At 38.1% G+C, this 17,296-nt stretch overlaps 2 protein-coding genes across 4 annotated transcripts in view; both read right to left on the reverse strand.

Annotated features, from left to right (window-relative positions):
- The window catches only part of ndst2b (N-deacetylase/N-sulfotransferase (heparan glucosaminyl) 2b), a 64,383-nt gene extending 57,662 nt beyond the window's left edge, over positions 1-6,721 (reverse strand). The window contains exon 1 of one of the 2 annotated variants that reach the window (XM_079594758.1): positions 6,528-6,721. The gene's annotated coding sequence lies outside the window, so the exon portion shown is untranslated. Of the gene's footprint in view, positions 1-6,308; positions 6,441-6,527 lie in introns of those variants that run through there. The other variant, XM_079594759.1, reaches the window with a different exon arrangement.
- A 2,245-nt stretch (positions 6,722-8,966) lies between these two features.
- LOC306989074 (neurotrypsin) overlaps positions 8,967-17,296 on the reverse strand; it is a 39,029-nt gene continuing 30,699 nt past the window's right edge. For both annotated transcript variants that reach the window (XM_079594395.1, XM_079594394.1), the window contains 5 exons: positions 16,865-17,006; positions 16,439-16,720; positions 13,161-13,283; positions 11,976-12,256; positions 8,967-11,701 (listed from right to left, as the gene is read on the reverse strand). In XM_079594395.1, coding sequence (XP_079450521.1) covers positions 11,367-11,701; positions 11,976-12,256; positions 13,161-13,283; positions 16,439-16,720; positions 16,865-17,006 — 1,163 coding nt within the window. In that variant the 3' untranslated portion in view covers positions 8,967-11,366. The remainder of the gene's footprint in view (positions 11,702-11,975; positions 12,257-13,160; positions 13,284-16,438; positions 16,721-16,864; positions 17,007-17,296) is intronic.

Below are 17,296 nucleotides of genomic sequence, written 5' to 3' on the forward strand. Positions count from 1 at the left end.
AACACAAACACGTCCCGGGATTGATGCCGGGATCGATGCCAGGATGGGGACCTAGTAACATTGCCGAGATCAGTCCTGGAACGCGCCCCGTGTGAACATAAGCCAGGACCAATGCCGTAAGGGGTGTGTCGTAGTGATCGCAATGAACTGTAGCTTTAAGTATCCGATGGTGTCTGCGTGCTTTACATCTCGCTGCTTCATTTTGGTTCCTACTCTCCGTAATTTTTTCTTCCAGCGTATTCCTTATCAAATGAACACGTTGAAAAGATATCATAATCGGAAAAAAAAGATTTGACTACGAAACATGTTGTACATAAACAAGAAAGTTTGAACATCAAACTTTACTGGATGTGTGTGAACGCACTCACAGATTCCGGAAAATCACTGGCAGTGTGAATGAACCAAAATCAAACGATCCCGGGACACATTATCCGTGTATTTTCCAGAATCTCTGTGTGAAAGTCTCAACTCAACTCAACTTTTATTTGTAAAGCACTTTCAAAACCATTAAAATGGACCAAAGTGCTGTCCATGAGCATTAATAAGTTACACAAAAATTACAATAGCTCTAAAAGACACACTAAAATACACACTAAAAGACACACTAAAATACACACTAAAGACATGACACCATTAAATCAAACATATAATCACTCGCAGTTCTCAGACCCATTCAAAGGGGCTATAGAGACATATTATTCAGCAAACACTCTAAAAAATACATCTTGCAGATGTAAATGCAGACATCAAATAGATGTCTCTGTGATGTGTGCTATCAGGGGTAACAAATCAAATGCTCAAATAGTTAATTAGTGAGGTGATTTTTCTTTCTTTTTTAACACATGGCCATTGCATTCTAATACAAAATAGATGAAAAATAGTTTCAGCTAATTAAAATTTACCACTATAGCCAATTGTTGTGTGTATTTTACTGTTCAAATTATCACATTGTTAGCTTAGCAACATGCTAATGCCAAATGATTAATTCACGCCATGTGATTATTAGATGACAACCCGGCATTCTACTTGGATCTGTTCACGTCCTCAGACTTTCAGATTATTCTTGCATTATTAAGGCATTAACAATCTCAACTATATGAATTATTAAATGGAAATATTATGAAATAATTACTAAGTTACATTTTAATGCTGAGAAGCCATGCCATTTTGAGTGCAGAGCTCTCAGAAAATTCTGAGTTTACAAGTTGTATGAGTTCTACGAGGATGTGAACACTTACACATCGGAATTGAGCAATTATGGTAATTTCGACATGTCATGGCGTAAAGTAAACACACCTAAACGCCCAGGTACTTGGGGTAAAAAGAGCTAGTCTACTTGTGCTTGCTCTTTTTGAACATCCTACCACAAACATTGCATTTTTAAATACCATGCAAAGTTAAAAACAGTCCAAGTCTAGTTACGTTTTAATGCAAAAACTTAAGAAATGACCTGTGCAATCAGGGTCGGGTGATTGGTCAACTGGTCACTCGTGCAACTCACAGGCTAGTCTATTTTGAAAATACATAGTTTTGCAAATCCCTAACCAATATGAAAGCATGTTAGTGTGCAATGTGAAGGAAAATAAGTCAGCAGAAAGCCACAGGAATGAGTACGGGTATAAAAATATGAAAATCCAACAAACCCAAAAATCTATGGATTTCCCAGCAAATAATGCCTGCTTTCAAGCGGACTCTTTCATGTCGGAGAGAATATTGGATGAAATGAAAGGACAAAAGCAAATACAAGAGCGAGAGAGCAGGAGAGAGTTGGAGGAAAAAGCACAGCACATTTTCCATTTTCCTCTGCAAGTAAAAAGGCACATGAATTATGGATGCGAGCAAGCCAACAGTGCGAGAATTTGATCCCTGACCAGACAGCTCTTGGCTCCCCGTGGAGCAGCCTGCCACCATCCCCCCCCTACCGGGTTTTTCGACATTGCTTGCTACCATCCATTCCTAACTTCCTTCTCGGGGAGAGAGCTGGAACTGTCGGCTAACAAGGCTTGGAGACTATTGCCTGGGGACAGGACGTACTTGTCTAGGAGACTTCAAGACGCTACCTCTGCATGCCTTCTATTGTTAGCATCTTGATCCTCAAAACTGAACTGACATTTTCACCTGGTGGTTTAAATGTGAATGTTCCAACATAGATGCTCATGACGGCTCCATCATGAGGGGTTTGCAGGTCAGACGAGAAAACAAAAGGAATATTTATTACAAGTACCCTCAGCTATTTACAGAACACACAAAGAATGGCTCTAACTATACAACATTAACTTTAAGTGAAGAAAGCAATACCAAGAGATCCCAATTTAAATGGAAAGTAAGGTTTACAGTAAAATAGATCCTACAGAAAACAACAGGCAACTAAAATACAGACTAGTCTAGACCTTCTGGATGATTTTCCCCATTGTTTGTCATTATACTAAACACATCATGTGGACACTCAATCTATCAGGGTATTTATTCATATTTTAAAAGTCTTACTGATAACTGGCCCTGATATAGACACAGGCTCTGTTGTAAACCTAGGAAGCTGCCTTCTAAGGCAGGATCCTGAGTCTTGACTGAAATGTAACTGTGCATCAGATGCTGCCTTCAGGAGTCAGGCATTCACTATTAGGACATCATGTGTTTGAGTCAAACACACAACACTAAAGCAAGAGCTCTGTGACCAAAAACCCAAATAACGACATCTAATTTCAAAATTATGAAAATTATTCATTTCTACCATTCTATAAATGGTACAGTATTACAACTGGTCTTTTTTACAATGTTTTTGTGACAAAGCAATCTGTGAAATTTGAGTGATTAACTTTACACCATTCATCACGGACCACTGATTACTATATAGATTATACATTATATGATATGTATATATTATATTATTATGAATCAGTGTTTCCACCATGGTTTAATCAACACGCCCCTTCCAATATCACAACCCATGTATCATTCTAGAATTCATCTTGTTTCGACTCTGGTAAACAAGATGTTGATTAGTCATTGTTGATACAAAATAGTTCAGATTAATTCAATCGACTATTTTATCCAATATTTGTGTTTTATGGTATCATGCTGTTAGCTTAGCAACATGCTAATGTCTATATTAACAGCTAAACACCCAGGAGTTATAACCTACCGTGTTCACGCCATGTTGTAATTATCGCAATGACAACAAGTGACTTTCTTCAGACTCTGGCAAAATGAATGGTAGCAGTCAGGTGGTACAAGTCGGGTTTTCGAGTTCTACGACGTGGACGCTTTTTACAAGTCGAAACCTTGTAATTACGGTAATTCCAACATGGTGTGAATGCACCTTTAGACATTACCATGTTGCTAAGCTAACAGCATGATACCATAAAATGCATTGGGTAAAATAGAGTAAAATCATGTGCATCGTGAGATAGGCTTATCTGTTAAGGATACATGCAACACTGTGTTACAATTTAACAAAAAATAAATCTTAGGGGACAGCATAATCATGTATTTGGAACTAATCACTGCAATAGTGAATTAAACTGCCTTTAAGAACAGAAATCAACAAAATGTCTTAATTAAATTTAAATTGAAATCAATGCTCTGAGAATTCAGGGACACATTGAGCAACAAGTCTTTGGGAACTGAAGAAGGAACACTATAGATATTGGTTAGGCCTGAAACCAGGCATTGGAACATTCCACACCACAAACAGAACACCACCACGCCAACCCACTTACAAAACAAACTCCAAAACAGCAATGAAAAAGCATTGCATAAACTATTATCAGCCAATGGGCGCATTGTGGGTACTACACTATTGCATTTGAATTCATTAAATACATGCAAACACACATCACTTTGTTCAGTTCCATTAAGCATAGCAATTAGTTGAATCCAAAATAAAAGTTTGTGTTTACATAATATATGTTTGTGTGTATTGTGTATAATTATTTTGTATATATAAATGCATGTATATATTTCAGAAAAATGTGTTATTTATATATAAAATAGTTATATTTCTATATAAATCATATGTAGTGATTATATATACATATATGCAGTATATAAATGCAAATATTTCTCAAATATATACATGCATGTGTGTGTATTATTTATATATACAAAAAAATATACACAATACACACACATATATTATGTAAACACAAACTTTTATTTTGGATTCGATTAATCGCGATTAATCGTTTACAGCCCTACATTAGTCCTGCTCTAAGCAACACTGGCCAGTTTTTAAAGTTACATCACAAAAACAGAACTGACACTGTGTTTTCAGCCACTAATCATGAGAATGTGTCTTAAAAGTCAAGAGCCAAATCAAACAATGAATGACTACAACCCTTGGGATTAGTTTGCATTTAGGATTATCTTGCATATACTAAAGCAGGTTTTAACTCCATTAACAATGAAACAAACCGCTTTGTTGACTTACCTATTGTGACTGAATAAAAATCTGTTCATTGTACTTGATGTCAAATGGACATAAGTAGCTGATGACTAGCATTCATATAAATTGTGTGCATGGCAGTGTATTAGAAAAAATCAGAAATTAATTAATAAGAGTGCGTTCATATGATTAATGTGCATCCAGGGTATGACAGATTGAAGGAGGAGGCTGTCGTGTGCAGACAAGGTAGGTCTATTTACACAGTAAGCACATAAACAGGTTTGGCTCCACTTTTATTGAGCACTGATTAAGCTCTTCGTGAAGCAAATTACAGTCTGGAGAATAAAGCCCACGAGCAACAATGTTTAATTATATCTGACTCATCAAGGACATCAATGAGGCACTCAATGAGTGGTATTCATCTTCAGCTCTCTGACCAGCACTCATTGGGTTCCTCAGTCAAATGAGAGGCATTAATAGGTTCATTTCAAAGGAGGCGGAAGCTCTTTTATTTCTCTCTTCTCCTACTTCAATAGCTGCCGAATGTAATTACTGAGTCGAAGCTAAAACGAATAAAAAACGATTTTCATAATTTCATTTCAAATGTGCCATCACTCCACCAGCAGCTACAGTAGTCATTTCTTTCAAAACTTCAATAGTCTTTTGTGTCTTTCCACTCCAGTTTCGTTTTACTTTAAACCGCAAACATCTTATCAGTAGCACATTAAATGAGACTTAATTTTTATTAGTCTCAGAACATGGAATAAAAATCACAGAAATGGATGTGTTCGGATCTCGGATGCACAGCCAGTGAAACTATCTTGCCGTGAAGATTCACAGGCAAGAAAACAGATGCTTTCCTAATCATACAGTCCAGTTATTACCGTAGAAACTTAACAAGCATCTCAAAAGCAAACAGGCCCTTGTGCTTTGAAATATGTCATTTAACTGATATTATGTTAGAATGACAACAAATAATATCAACTTGTCTATTCCCACTAAAACATTTTTTTTTTTTTATGTGCAAAACACAGACAAAATAAACACATCAAGAGAAACTTCCCACACACCTTGGCAGAATATCACAGACTGCACGCTGGCAACACCCCAAATGCCCACAGCAAACAATTCCAGGTTGTATGTTTTAGCAGAAAGATACATCATCAACAGGTTTGTTTGTGCGTTGAATTACATGGAGATAACTGAGACAAAAGATCCTTTATAATTGAGGTAAAATGATTCGTTTGAACTATATTTTGTAACCGATACTCAAGATTTTCAATTTAATCAGTTATCGGTTCTTTTTAATCGGGCTACTGATAAATGCCACCATTTGTTGAGTATAGCCTACTAACAATTTATTTAAACTTAATTCATGATTTTTGTAAATGACTTAAATAACAGCCAATTATTCTCAAGTAAGCAAAGCGTATACTTATTTGCAAAATGAATGCAAATCAAAAAATGTCTTTGCAAACATCTAGATCATTAGGCTTGCTATTATTTATCAAACATTCTTAATCCATTTTTAATATCTATTTTTGTGGTCTAATCATCATTATTGTCAACAACAACAAAAAAATCGGTTATGTAATTTATCAGACAATTAAAAATAATGTCATAAAAAAAGCAATATCGGTCAATCTCTGCTACAGAAAGATAAATAAAGAAATAACCCTATTTCAGCACATACCTGTACAACAGAACCTTGATTTCCATTACTATATAAAATATATAAAAGCTTAACACAAACTAAAAATAAACAACGAACCCCGTTAGAGACATTTTGACAGGTCTCTTCCACCTATTGTAGGCTACTGGCTGACTGTAGAGAATTTGATGGTCTCGAGCGAACTGTAAACATTGCAACTTTGCAAACAATAGCACTGATTTGTCTTCAATCTACAAACAATCCACTACATACCACTTTCATCGAACATGTCACGCAACACTCAAGTCCTCATGCATAGCTCAAGGCTGAAGGCGAGATGTTCCTGCATCTAGCGGACTGCCACATTGCAACTGAAGTCAACGCCAAACCAGTGTGTATGTGTGTGTGTGTATGTGTGTGTGTGTTTCCAGAAAAAGCAAACAGTCCCTTGGAACACGCATGGAACACAGCACTCAACACGCATCCCCTTACCGTTTTAAATGCCCGCTTTGAGAGCAGTCGCGAGAATCCGAATCAACTGGACGCCACAGAAAGAACTTTGATGTCTCGTGAGCGCATCCTGCGCCGCTCGCTCGCGCTGCTCCGCCATCTTCAGCGCGCGCCGAATGCGCGAGAGAGTAGAGCAGCTGACGGGCGCGCGGGGAGGGTTCTTCACAAAACAGCCCGAAGTTCTCAGCTCCTCATCCATGCACTACACCCCTGTCATGTTAGGGTACCTACCTAATAGGTTCTTTTTATCAAATTTAAAATAAATAAATGTAAATAAACTAATATATGACAGCATATAGGCCTATATAGCTATAGGCTATAGTTGACAAAAACTCACTTTTAGCACATGTAGATTTCCCAGAACAGACCCAAAATATTGATGACTCACTACACGACAAAGATTTGTGTCCACTATGCTGTGTAGAATGATCTAAATGAAAAAAATGTAATACGTTGGCATCAATATTCATCATAAGGGTTATCAAGAGAGAGAAAAAATGACATGAAACTGTATATATATATATATATATAGAGAGAGAGAGAGAGAGAGAGGGGGGGGTGTTTGAAATTAACTTTTTCACCCACCGGCCAATTTGGCTACTAAATTTAAGTTTATGAGAGACCAGGTTACTCTGATAGTGGCCTTCAGCTCTTCTGCATTGTTGGGTCTGGCGTATCACATCTTCCTCTTCACAATACCCCATAGATTTTCTATAGGGTTAAGGTCAGGCGAGTTTGCTGGCCAATTAAGAGCAGGGATACCATGGTCCTTACACCAGGTACTGGTAGCTTTGGCGCTGTGTGCAGGTGCCAAGTCCTGTTGGAAAATGAAATCTGCATCTCCATAAAGTTGGTCAGCAGCAGGAAGCATGAAAGCATGAAGCATCCTGGTAGACGGCTGCGTTGACCTTGGACCTCAGAAAACACAGTGGACCAACACCGACAGATGACATGGCACCCCAAACCATCACTGACTGTGGAAACTTTACACTGGACTTCAAGCAACGTGGATTCTGTGCCTCTCCTCTCTTCCTCCAGACTCTGGGACCGCGATTTCCAAATGAGATGCAAAATCTGCTCTCATCAGAAAAGAGGACTTTGGTCCACTGTGCTTTATTAGATCCAGAGTCAACGCAGCCGTCTACCAGGACATTTTAAGAGCACTTCATGCTTCCTTCATTTTCCAGCAGGATTTGCACCTGCCCACACTGCCAAAAGAACCAAAACCTGGTATTACTGTGTAATTACTGTGTGATTTCATGTAATATTCTAATTTTCTGGGATTTTATTTTGTGGTTTTCATAAGCTGTAAGTCATAATCATCAAAATTATAACAAATAAAGGTTTGAAATATCTCACTTTGCATGTAATGAGTCTATATAATATATTAGTTTCACCTGTTAAAGGTGGGGTATGTGATTCTCTTTTTTGTCCATTTTTTCAAAATCACTTGAAATCCTATTCCTAACCCACTTACAGCCACTGAGTTAAAAGCACTGAAATGAAAATTAAGCAATTTAATCATCAGTGGAACAGGCAGGACTCGAAAAACTCCAGCCAATAATTTCCAAGACCACCTATCATTGGATAGCGCGTTCACGTGTATATGGTGTATATGACCAGGTATGGTAAAGGATATGTGATGATGTGGGGCTATTTTAATTCCAGAGGCCAAGGGCACTTTATCAGGATGCATAGTATCCTGGATCCATGAAATAACTGGCCTTTAAAAATAAAAATCTGCCTGCCTCTATGGGAATTTAACATAGGGGTGTCCTGACTCCTGACTTATGCACCCTGTATTTTAAGGAAGAACATTTATTTATTTACAATACATTATTCATTCACAAAGAAAATTGGTGTCCTTAAAGGTTGGAATTTTCCTCATTTTTTTAATTAAGGCATTAAGATCAATTTCCAAAAGATAATTTTTTATTCCTCTTTTTTGTCAACTTTAGCATGGGTGTTCACTTATGCTAAGCACTGTATATTAAAATTTGGATTTCATACATTCATTTCTAATTCAAACAAAAACCTGTCATCCAGCAATCTCCTTCCTATATATAGAATGGCTATATATATATATATATATATATATATATATATATATATATATATATATATATATATATATATATATATATTATATATATATATGAAACTATGACAATCGCTAGTAGGTTATTTATTGCTTTGTGGTAAAGTTTCTTTCATTTATTATATTAATTTATTTATTTTTGTGCTATTGTTTTAATTACGTTATTTTTTAAGTGCAAAAACATTCATTGCAGTGGTATAATAGTCTTGTTACAATTCAAATTAAAATGAATAATCAATATGAAATGTAAAAAAAAAGAATCTTCAGAAATGTATTTGAATAAATCTAAATATAGCCTACAATTAAACCATATTGAAGCAATACAATGCCAAAGCCACAAGAAGAGGTCACTTTATTTTGGCACTTGTCACACATGAAAATATTCAGAGCGGGGTTTTTTTTTACAGAAACTCAAAGACTTGATAATGACTGAGAACATCATCAACGTACAAACAGATGCTTGCGTGACATGCAACAGATATCAACACTCTCCAGAGTCAGGGCGATGAGCTCCTTATCACGGTCCTTGATGAAGAGTCCCAAAGCTCCGATGCAGTGATTGGCCACTTTAAGCAGTGTTCTGAGCGCGAGGCCTGTGTAGTTTACTTCTAAAATGGCTTTTGAAGATCTAAGCAGGCACCATCCAAACACAGAAGTTAGTCTTCAGAGAGGAGAAGCACTTGATACAGTCCAGTTCCCATTTGATACATCTCCAGAACATAAGACCCTCTATACATAAAAACTGAAGTAGTGCTTTGAGATCTTAACTGTTCCCATTTCTTGAAAATCCACCATTTAATGTTTAGCCCTGGGTTTTACAGCAATAGAATGCCATAAAAAGATGCGGGCCCATCGGAAGGCATGGCTCCACTAACATTAAGAATACATGAATAATATATGCCTGTTCACTAATTTAGCAGGCAATATCAGATTATTAGAATAATTTGTACGACAATATGCATTAATTATGAAGCAGGCTGAATAGAACTTTTTTTTTAGAACTGGCTTTTTAGAAGTAATATCAGATCTCGCAGTAAACTGAGTGTTTTAGAGAGAGGTTCTGTGAATATTTGTTGCATCAATAGAACACACATAAAAACGGACATGATTTAGACTTCCTTGTAATTTTGGAAACTTTAAATGTCACATTATTTTCACCCAGCCCATATTTTGCACAACTGGAAATAATTATTCAGATTTTCATCACATCTAAATGAGCAATCACGACAAAATTGGATGTATATGAAGCTCTTGGCTTTTAATTTACATTCTCATCCATAATCTGTGATGTCATTTCTTATATACCAGTAGCCTACATTTGCTTATTGCCTCTCGTAATGGTGAATTTTAAAGAGCCCTTGTTGCTTACTTTTTTTCTCTTCAAATTAAATACAAAAATCTGTCATTCTTTGCATGAATTCGGTTCTGTAATTCTGATGGAATCCGTGAGGAAACAGTCAAAGGGGGTTTAAAATAAAAAAACAGACTGAATAATCTAAATCTATATACAGCACAGAACAGAATTGAGTTAAAAAAAACACAATATCGCCACCCACTGGATGAACACACACAGTTCACAGAACAAAGTACAGATGCTACAAAATAAAATCTCATTATACTGACTGTCAACCAAAATATAGTCAGTCACAAACTTGCACTTTCTACACATTAGAAATGAGAAACTCCTCTTGATTTCACCCTTTGAATGGATAAACCCCATTATCAATTGCCATACTACCTTTACATAATGACACACGTATTAAATCACCATGACAAATAAGAGAAAAGTCACATTAGGTTATTCGCTATAATGATTCTAAAATGCCATTCTAAAACTTGTACTTCGACTGAGACAAACAAAACACATTGAGTCATTTCTTCAAGAGCTGTATGTTAATGCATCAATAGCCTATACTGATAGTAAATTAACGCCAATTTGAAAAGTTAAATATCATAATTTACTGTACATGATTTAAAAACTGCATTAAATGTATGACACATACAAGAAGACACATGGCTTTAAAGATCACTTCGACTGTCGCTATCTAAAAAATCCTACGTGATTCATTTTACTTGTCTAATCCACAACACTGAAAATGTTTCCACGAAGATTAGAGGTGCAGTTCAAGCCTTCTGTTAAATAAGAATAGTAAAAGAATCCATTCCGTTTTCTTCCACCCCACAGAATAAAAAAAATCAAACCTGCTTTTGCAGAGCTTTTGCTACCATTCTATACCATGCGGAAGGCCTGGGCAGCTGCATCAAATGGCTTTTAAAGACAATACATACATTAACATGCACTGCAGCCTCTGGATGGCGCTAGAAACATTTTAAATGCACAGTAGAATCACACGTCGCACACTCTTTTAAAGGAACACTTCGCCCAAAAATCTAAATTCCATCCTCATTTACTAACCCTCAAACGGGTTTGGAACTAGCGGGTGAGTAAATGATGAGCGAACATTATTAAAAGGTGAATTGTCCCTTTAACATCACACTGGTCATTCTACAGTGTCCTAGATAAATGAAAATCTTCCCAGACTCTAGACTTCCTAATCTCTAAATGCTAAAGATGTCAAATTGAATTGTACAGATAGAATACAGAAGAATTAAGATCCAGGGTGTTGAAAGCATATAGCAGGTGTTAAACACTCTCAGGCTCTTGTTTATCCTTTCATAGAGTCCTGGGTCTCTGAGGTGTGGTTTTCAGAGAGAGTGGTGCTTCAGTGCTGAAGAGGGGCGGTGCTGTGCGTCACCTGTTCGATCCAGAGCAGGTAACGGCTGACCCGTGAATACACGCCTGGGTACGAGGGGTCACCGCAGCCGTGACCCCAGGAAATGACCCCTGTCAGTACCCAGCGCCCCGCCTCGCCCTGACACACTAGCGGACCCCCGCTGTCGCCCTGGCAGCTGTCAGCATGCTTTCTCAGGTCAGACGTCATGCTGCCCGCACACAGCATGTCGTGGCTTGTGAAACGCTCGCCATAGCGCTTCTTACATTGCCACGAGGGCAGAAGAGGAACCCAGGCCTGAAGAAGAGTGCTGGGATGCTCAGTGTCTGAAAAATATGGGGAAAACAAATGGTAAAACACCATTTGCAGCACATTTAAAGGAACAGTTACCCCAAAATGACATTTATGTCCTTCATTGTTCCAAACAAAAGAAGATATTTGTTATAATAAGATAATCCATTTTATAAGATGGATTGATGAATCGTGCACAATAAGATATATATATACAGTATATAACGTGTGTGCGTGCGTGAGTGTGTAAAAAAAATGCATTTCATGACCTGCCAATATTGTGCCCATGTAAGAACAACCGAACATTACCTGTCATTCCCCAGCCAGTGATGACACAAGACGCAGGTCTCTTGCCCCACTTGCTGCCAGGTGCGGGCAGGCAGGCGGCGTTAGTATGAGGGTTAAAGGCCACACACTTCCCCTCGGCGCCCTTCAGCCGGACCAGAGCCACGTCATGCTCCCAGCTCTCCGTTCGGTACTTCCTGTGCACCTCTATGCGCTCTGGAGAGAGCACACGCTCAAAATCATCCTGTTCCCGCGTGTGATAATCCCCGAGCTTCACCACGTACCGTGAAGCATCACTGCCAAACCTGTGGAATAAAAGACATTCATTCATATTACAGATTATGTACTGCCATTTCAATCTTTCCACCGCTACATTAATTCATGCACTATAGTTTTAGTTATAAATAAAAGTAGAGCCTTTACAGTTTGCATTCCTCTTATCTGAATGACCAAAAACGGTTAGTCGACTATAATTTTAAAATGTAATTTATTCCTGTGATAGAAAAGCTGAATTTTCAGCATCATTACTCCAGTCTTCAGTGGAACTTTTGTAACATTATAAATGTCTTGACTGTCACTTTTGATTAATTTAATGCATCCTTACAGAGTAAAATTATTAATTTATACATAAAAAAAAATAAAAATAAAAACAGAAATGTAAATACATATATTTGGTATTACAATTAGTAGTTTGTGTGTTGGTAAATAAAGCTTTAGAAAGTTTTTATATTTAAATGAAAACATTTTTTAATGTATTTGTGCCAGATGACATCTGAAATACATATGGCAGTGTTCTTCAACTACATTTATTGCAGATCAAAAATATGAGGGGCGACAAACATTTTTCAGAATAATTATCATATTTTAGCAATTTTAAGACAAATTAGGGAACTAGAGAAAGTTAAACTGTTAAAGCCCATATATTCAACCCACATAGGGATTTTTTTTTTTTTAGAACTGTACATTAAATCATTAATTAAGCCAGTGAAGAAAAATGAGCATTCCCTTGTCCTGAAAATATGTTGTACTTCTCAGTGCAGATATTTGTGCTTTATATGATTGAAGAGTGCTTCTTATTTTTGTAGATTTATTCAAAATGTATAAGTTAAAAAATATTATACAGTCAAAATTGGCCGAAATATAGAATATAGCTGAAGAGCCCAGGCATAGCAGCCAATACCACTGATGTCCAGCAAGTGTCTCTCTTACCGTTTAAAGCAGTGCGCTGCAGTGAGCAGCCAGCAGGAGTTGATGAGAGTTGCTCCGCACAGAGGCTGATTCCCTTTAGACTGAGATCTGAGCCACAGGGACGCCTGCCAGGGCCAGTCACCCCTGCGGGAGACACACACAGACACACAGACAGACACACACAGACACACACACACACACACACACACACACACACACACACACACACACACACACACACACACACACACACACACACACACACACACACACACACGAAAGGTCAAGGTCAAGAAATAGACACTGTCATATTCATTTGGGAAGAAGTAGGGTGATTATAGAACATTATAGGGGTGGTATAATGCCCTTTTCACAAGATGTAAAATAAATCTCTGATGTCCCCAGAGTGTGTGTGTGAAGTTTAAGAACAAAATACCCCACAGATATTTTTATATCATGTTAAAGTTGTCACTTTTTGAGGGTTTGCAAAAATGCACCGTTTTGTGTCTGTTCCTTTAAATGCAAATGAGCTGCCGCAGAGGGCGGGGTTTCATGAGCTGGTGTGTGTTACCCCGGATTTCCACCAACTGCAGAACGGCTCCGTGCTCTGCTGTCCTTCAATACCCACCAGGTCCGGATTTGTTGCGGAACGGCTGCGGCCGAGGACCCAAGAGATCTCGCTAATTCACGTGTGATCGCGCGATATGTAGTTTCGATAAACAGAACCACCAAACCAGGAACAGTTTTCCATCCATCCAGGTGTAGTGTAGGGAAATATGATCCGCCATGATCACGGTGTATTTTATTTTGAAAATTAAACGGATCTTTTATTTTGTTTTGGTTTGTTCTGTTTTTTGCTCGACTTCCTGTCCTGCGCACTCTGCCCTGTAGTGCTGCGGAGCTCTCCGGCATCCGGCAAAAATAGAAGCTCTGCGTATCTGCTCCGGAGGGCTGCGGATCGCCGGAGTCGGAACGCAGCCGTTCCGCAGTCATTGAAAATACACACATTGGGCCTCATTCATGAAACATTCGTAAATATACGAGTAAATATGTGAGTGATCTGCGCGTAAAGAGACCTTCCCGAAAATTCTTCTCCTGATTCACAAATACTTCGTAAACGTCAGATGTGATAGTGAAACGTGTGTGTGTGTGTTATGAATTCCAATCTGTCGTAAATGGGACGCGCGTTCACGCTCATTCTCAATTACCATAAATCCCGCCCATTAAATCCGACTGACAACTATATATGGGTATCATACTATGACACCAAACGAAGGATTTCAACATGTCTTCTTAAAAGCGAATGAAAAATAAAAATTTCTCATTATCAGATAATATTTTATTATCAGAAGTTCATTCAAAACGCCACATAACAGGGCCGGATTAACCATTGGGCAATTGCCCAGGGGCCCAGCCAGGACATCTAAGGGGCCCTGGGCACCGTCAAATATTATGTCAAATATTATGATTAAAATGTCTCCACGATCTGTTTTTGAATAAATATCGTAGGATCGTGCATTCTATCAGTTTGCAGTTCTGGCGCCTCCGTCTCAACATAGCCTACTGTACAGCGCGACGTATATTCACATGAAATGCAGAGGAACGGGACACTGTAGTTTATAAAAATTAATTATTTGCATGTGCTTTAAAGCCTTGCCGGTTAAACATGTCATTCGCTGCTGATGCGCTGTTCTAACGGGCGCTTTTCTGAGCGCAATAACGTTACACCCGCCGACGCGCGCATGCACTAAAAGCCTACAGCGCCTGTTATTTCAAGCGTACATAGCCTAGTGGCGTATCAGGTCCTAAAAAAAGCAAGCTTGGCAGATATTACAGATGCAGTTACTGGAGTTTCATCTGTTAATCGAACAGTCCCAGAAGTGAAGAGAAAATGGTTCGACATGAAGCACGACTGCAAAAAACGAATTAGTTCACTTCGAAAAAATATAGCCGAGCCGTATTGAGCAATTAATTATGTGATTAAAGTGTTCCGTTTGCAGATGCTATTACTGGCTCTTATAATAAAAGTAAAAAGAAAAAACATATGTAATTAATATAATAGCTATTTTTTCAAAATGCTGTGTAAATATGTCCCCGATTAAAATGCAGCCTTATTAATGAGCAAAACGTTCGGAAGTTAAACGCACTATTTACACGTGGTTGGGAGCAGGTGTAGATTTCTTTCGTACCAACTAACATTTGGAAAATACGAACATTTTAATGAATCCGAAAATTTACGCCAGAACCACTTTACACACGATTTACACAAGAATTCGTTCTGCTCGTGTTTCATGAATGAGACCCATTGACTTTAATAGAAACCTATTGACAGAAACTGTTCTGTCTTTAATGTTAAAACAGAGTCAGACAAAGATGAAGAGACTCAAGAAGTGACAACATGTAGAATGCAACAGGACGTCTCTGAATGGTTAGTTGATGAATTTATGTTGCTGACGTGGAGTTTCTTCAATTAGTAATCTTCAATTAGCATATTCTGTCATGATAATCTATAAATCGCTCGTATAGGAACTGTTGTGAGATGCACACAGGGTGGCTTTATATTGCATGTGAAAAGATGGATGCTAAAGTTTGAGCTGACTCACAAATGTACTGTTATACAACAACTTTTCCTCTTCTCAACATGGACTGCGTGCTCCCGGGGCGGGGTTTATGTACATTTTAGGGTTGGTGATGTCACTAACCCGTGAGGAATGTTGTGTAGTCCATACCAGCCGTATGTTGTAGTCCTTTTCTTTAGAAGCAAATATCTTCCTTTGCTTTGAACTTTGAGCGTTGTAACTTTGCAGATGTTGTTTATGCTCAAACAGCAACATCACACACTAACTAAAGTTAGAAAAGTGAAATCATATTCAACCACCCCTTTAAAGGGTTCTGTCAGGCGCTTAACATATTTATAGAACCTTTTAGGGGTTCCCATCATGGGATAATTTAATGGATTTAGTTTTAATTCATTTTGTTTCAATTAATTTTTCATTTTAATTAAATTTTATGAATTAAACAACTTGTAAACATACTTCATCACTAGAAAAAAATTAAATAACCTGTTAAAAATGAAAGTATTATGCAATATTTTAAGGCATTTCTCCTAAATATAACCTTTTTAAGCATAAAGGGTTCTTTAAACCCTCAAAATCCCTAGGGTTCTGTATAGAACCTAATGGAACCTTATTCTAAGAGTGTAGGATGTCTTAAAACAACTTGTATTTGCAATCCATTTTGAGCAAATATCCACAACATGTGTTGTAGAACTGATTGCACAGCAGTAAAAATGTGATTACCTGAGAGATTTGTATCCACCCACAATTCTCTTGCTGCGCCTCTCAGCGCCAGCTCTCAAACCGCAGGTGTGCGTGCCCACTACTGCTATGTCAGCCTCCGGCTCCGGCAAATAATCACACGCTACACCCGCATCCTGTCCGTGCTTACAAGCGTGGCTGTCTTGTCCTTTAGAAGGGCATTCTCCGAGGAACGACTCCTTCCCAGTGCACCTCACATTGGTCAGATGGATGGTCCCCTTCCCTGCTCCGAAATAACCCATCGGCCGCACTTTTGACACCCCACTGCCATAGAGAGTATAAAAACATTTAAAGACTTTTTCTTTTTTTAATCTCCATTCATTATGACTGAGGGATGATAATGAATCATATTCCACGGTACTGATTATGAGATGCTTTAGAGCTAAGATGTTGCAAATGGTTCCCTACGTGAATCCAAGCTGTCTGCAGACGACAACAGCATTGACATCATTCCAGCCATGATCACAGACACTTCCCCACTCTCCGTTAAGAAACACCTCCACTCTGCCCTCTTTTCTATTGTCGCCACCTGCCAATCGTACCAGAGGCCCTGAAACCACAGAAAAGCAAGAAACTACCTCAGATTGTGTCACTTAGAGTAAAAAATAAATAAAAAAAATCCCCACAAGTGAAGGAAGTAATTTTCCATTAAAGCTTATTATGATGTAGGCAGGTTCAGTACATGGATGGAATTGACTGAAAGACAGAAATGATTTAATAAATTGCATGTGATTGCAGACTGAAGGACCACATCCGATCTGTTACTAGCGGTATAGCTTAAACCACAACATGACGTGCACATGGGTTTATCAGTTTGACAGTCTCAAAAATGGGTTTTGA

The sequence above is a fragment of the Phoxinus phoxinus genome (assembly GCF_949152265.1).
Source record: "Phoxinus phoxinus genome assembly, chromosome: 21".
NCBI lineage: Eukaryota > Metazoa > Chordata > Actinopteri > Cypriniformes > Leuciscidae > Phoxinus > Phoxinus phoxinus.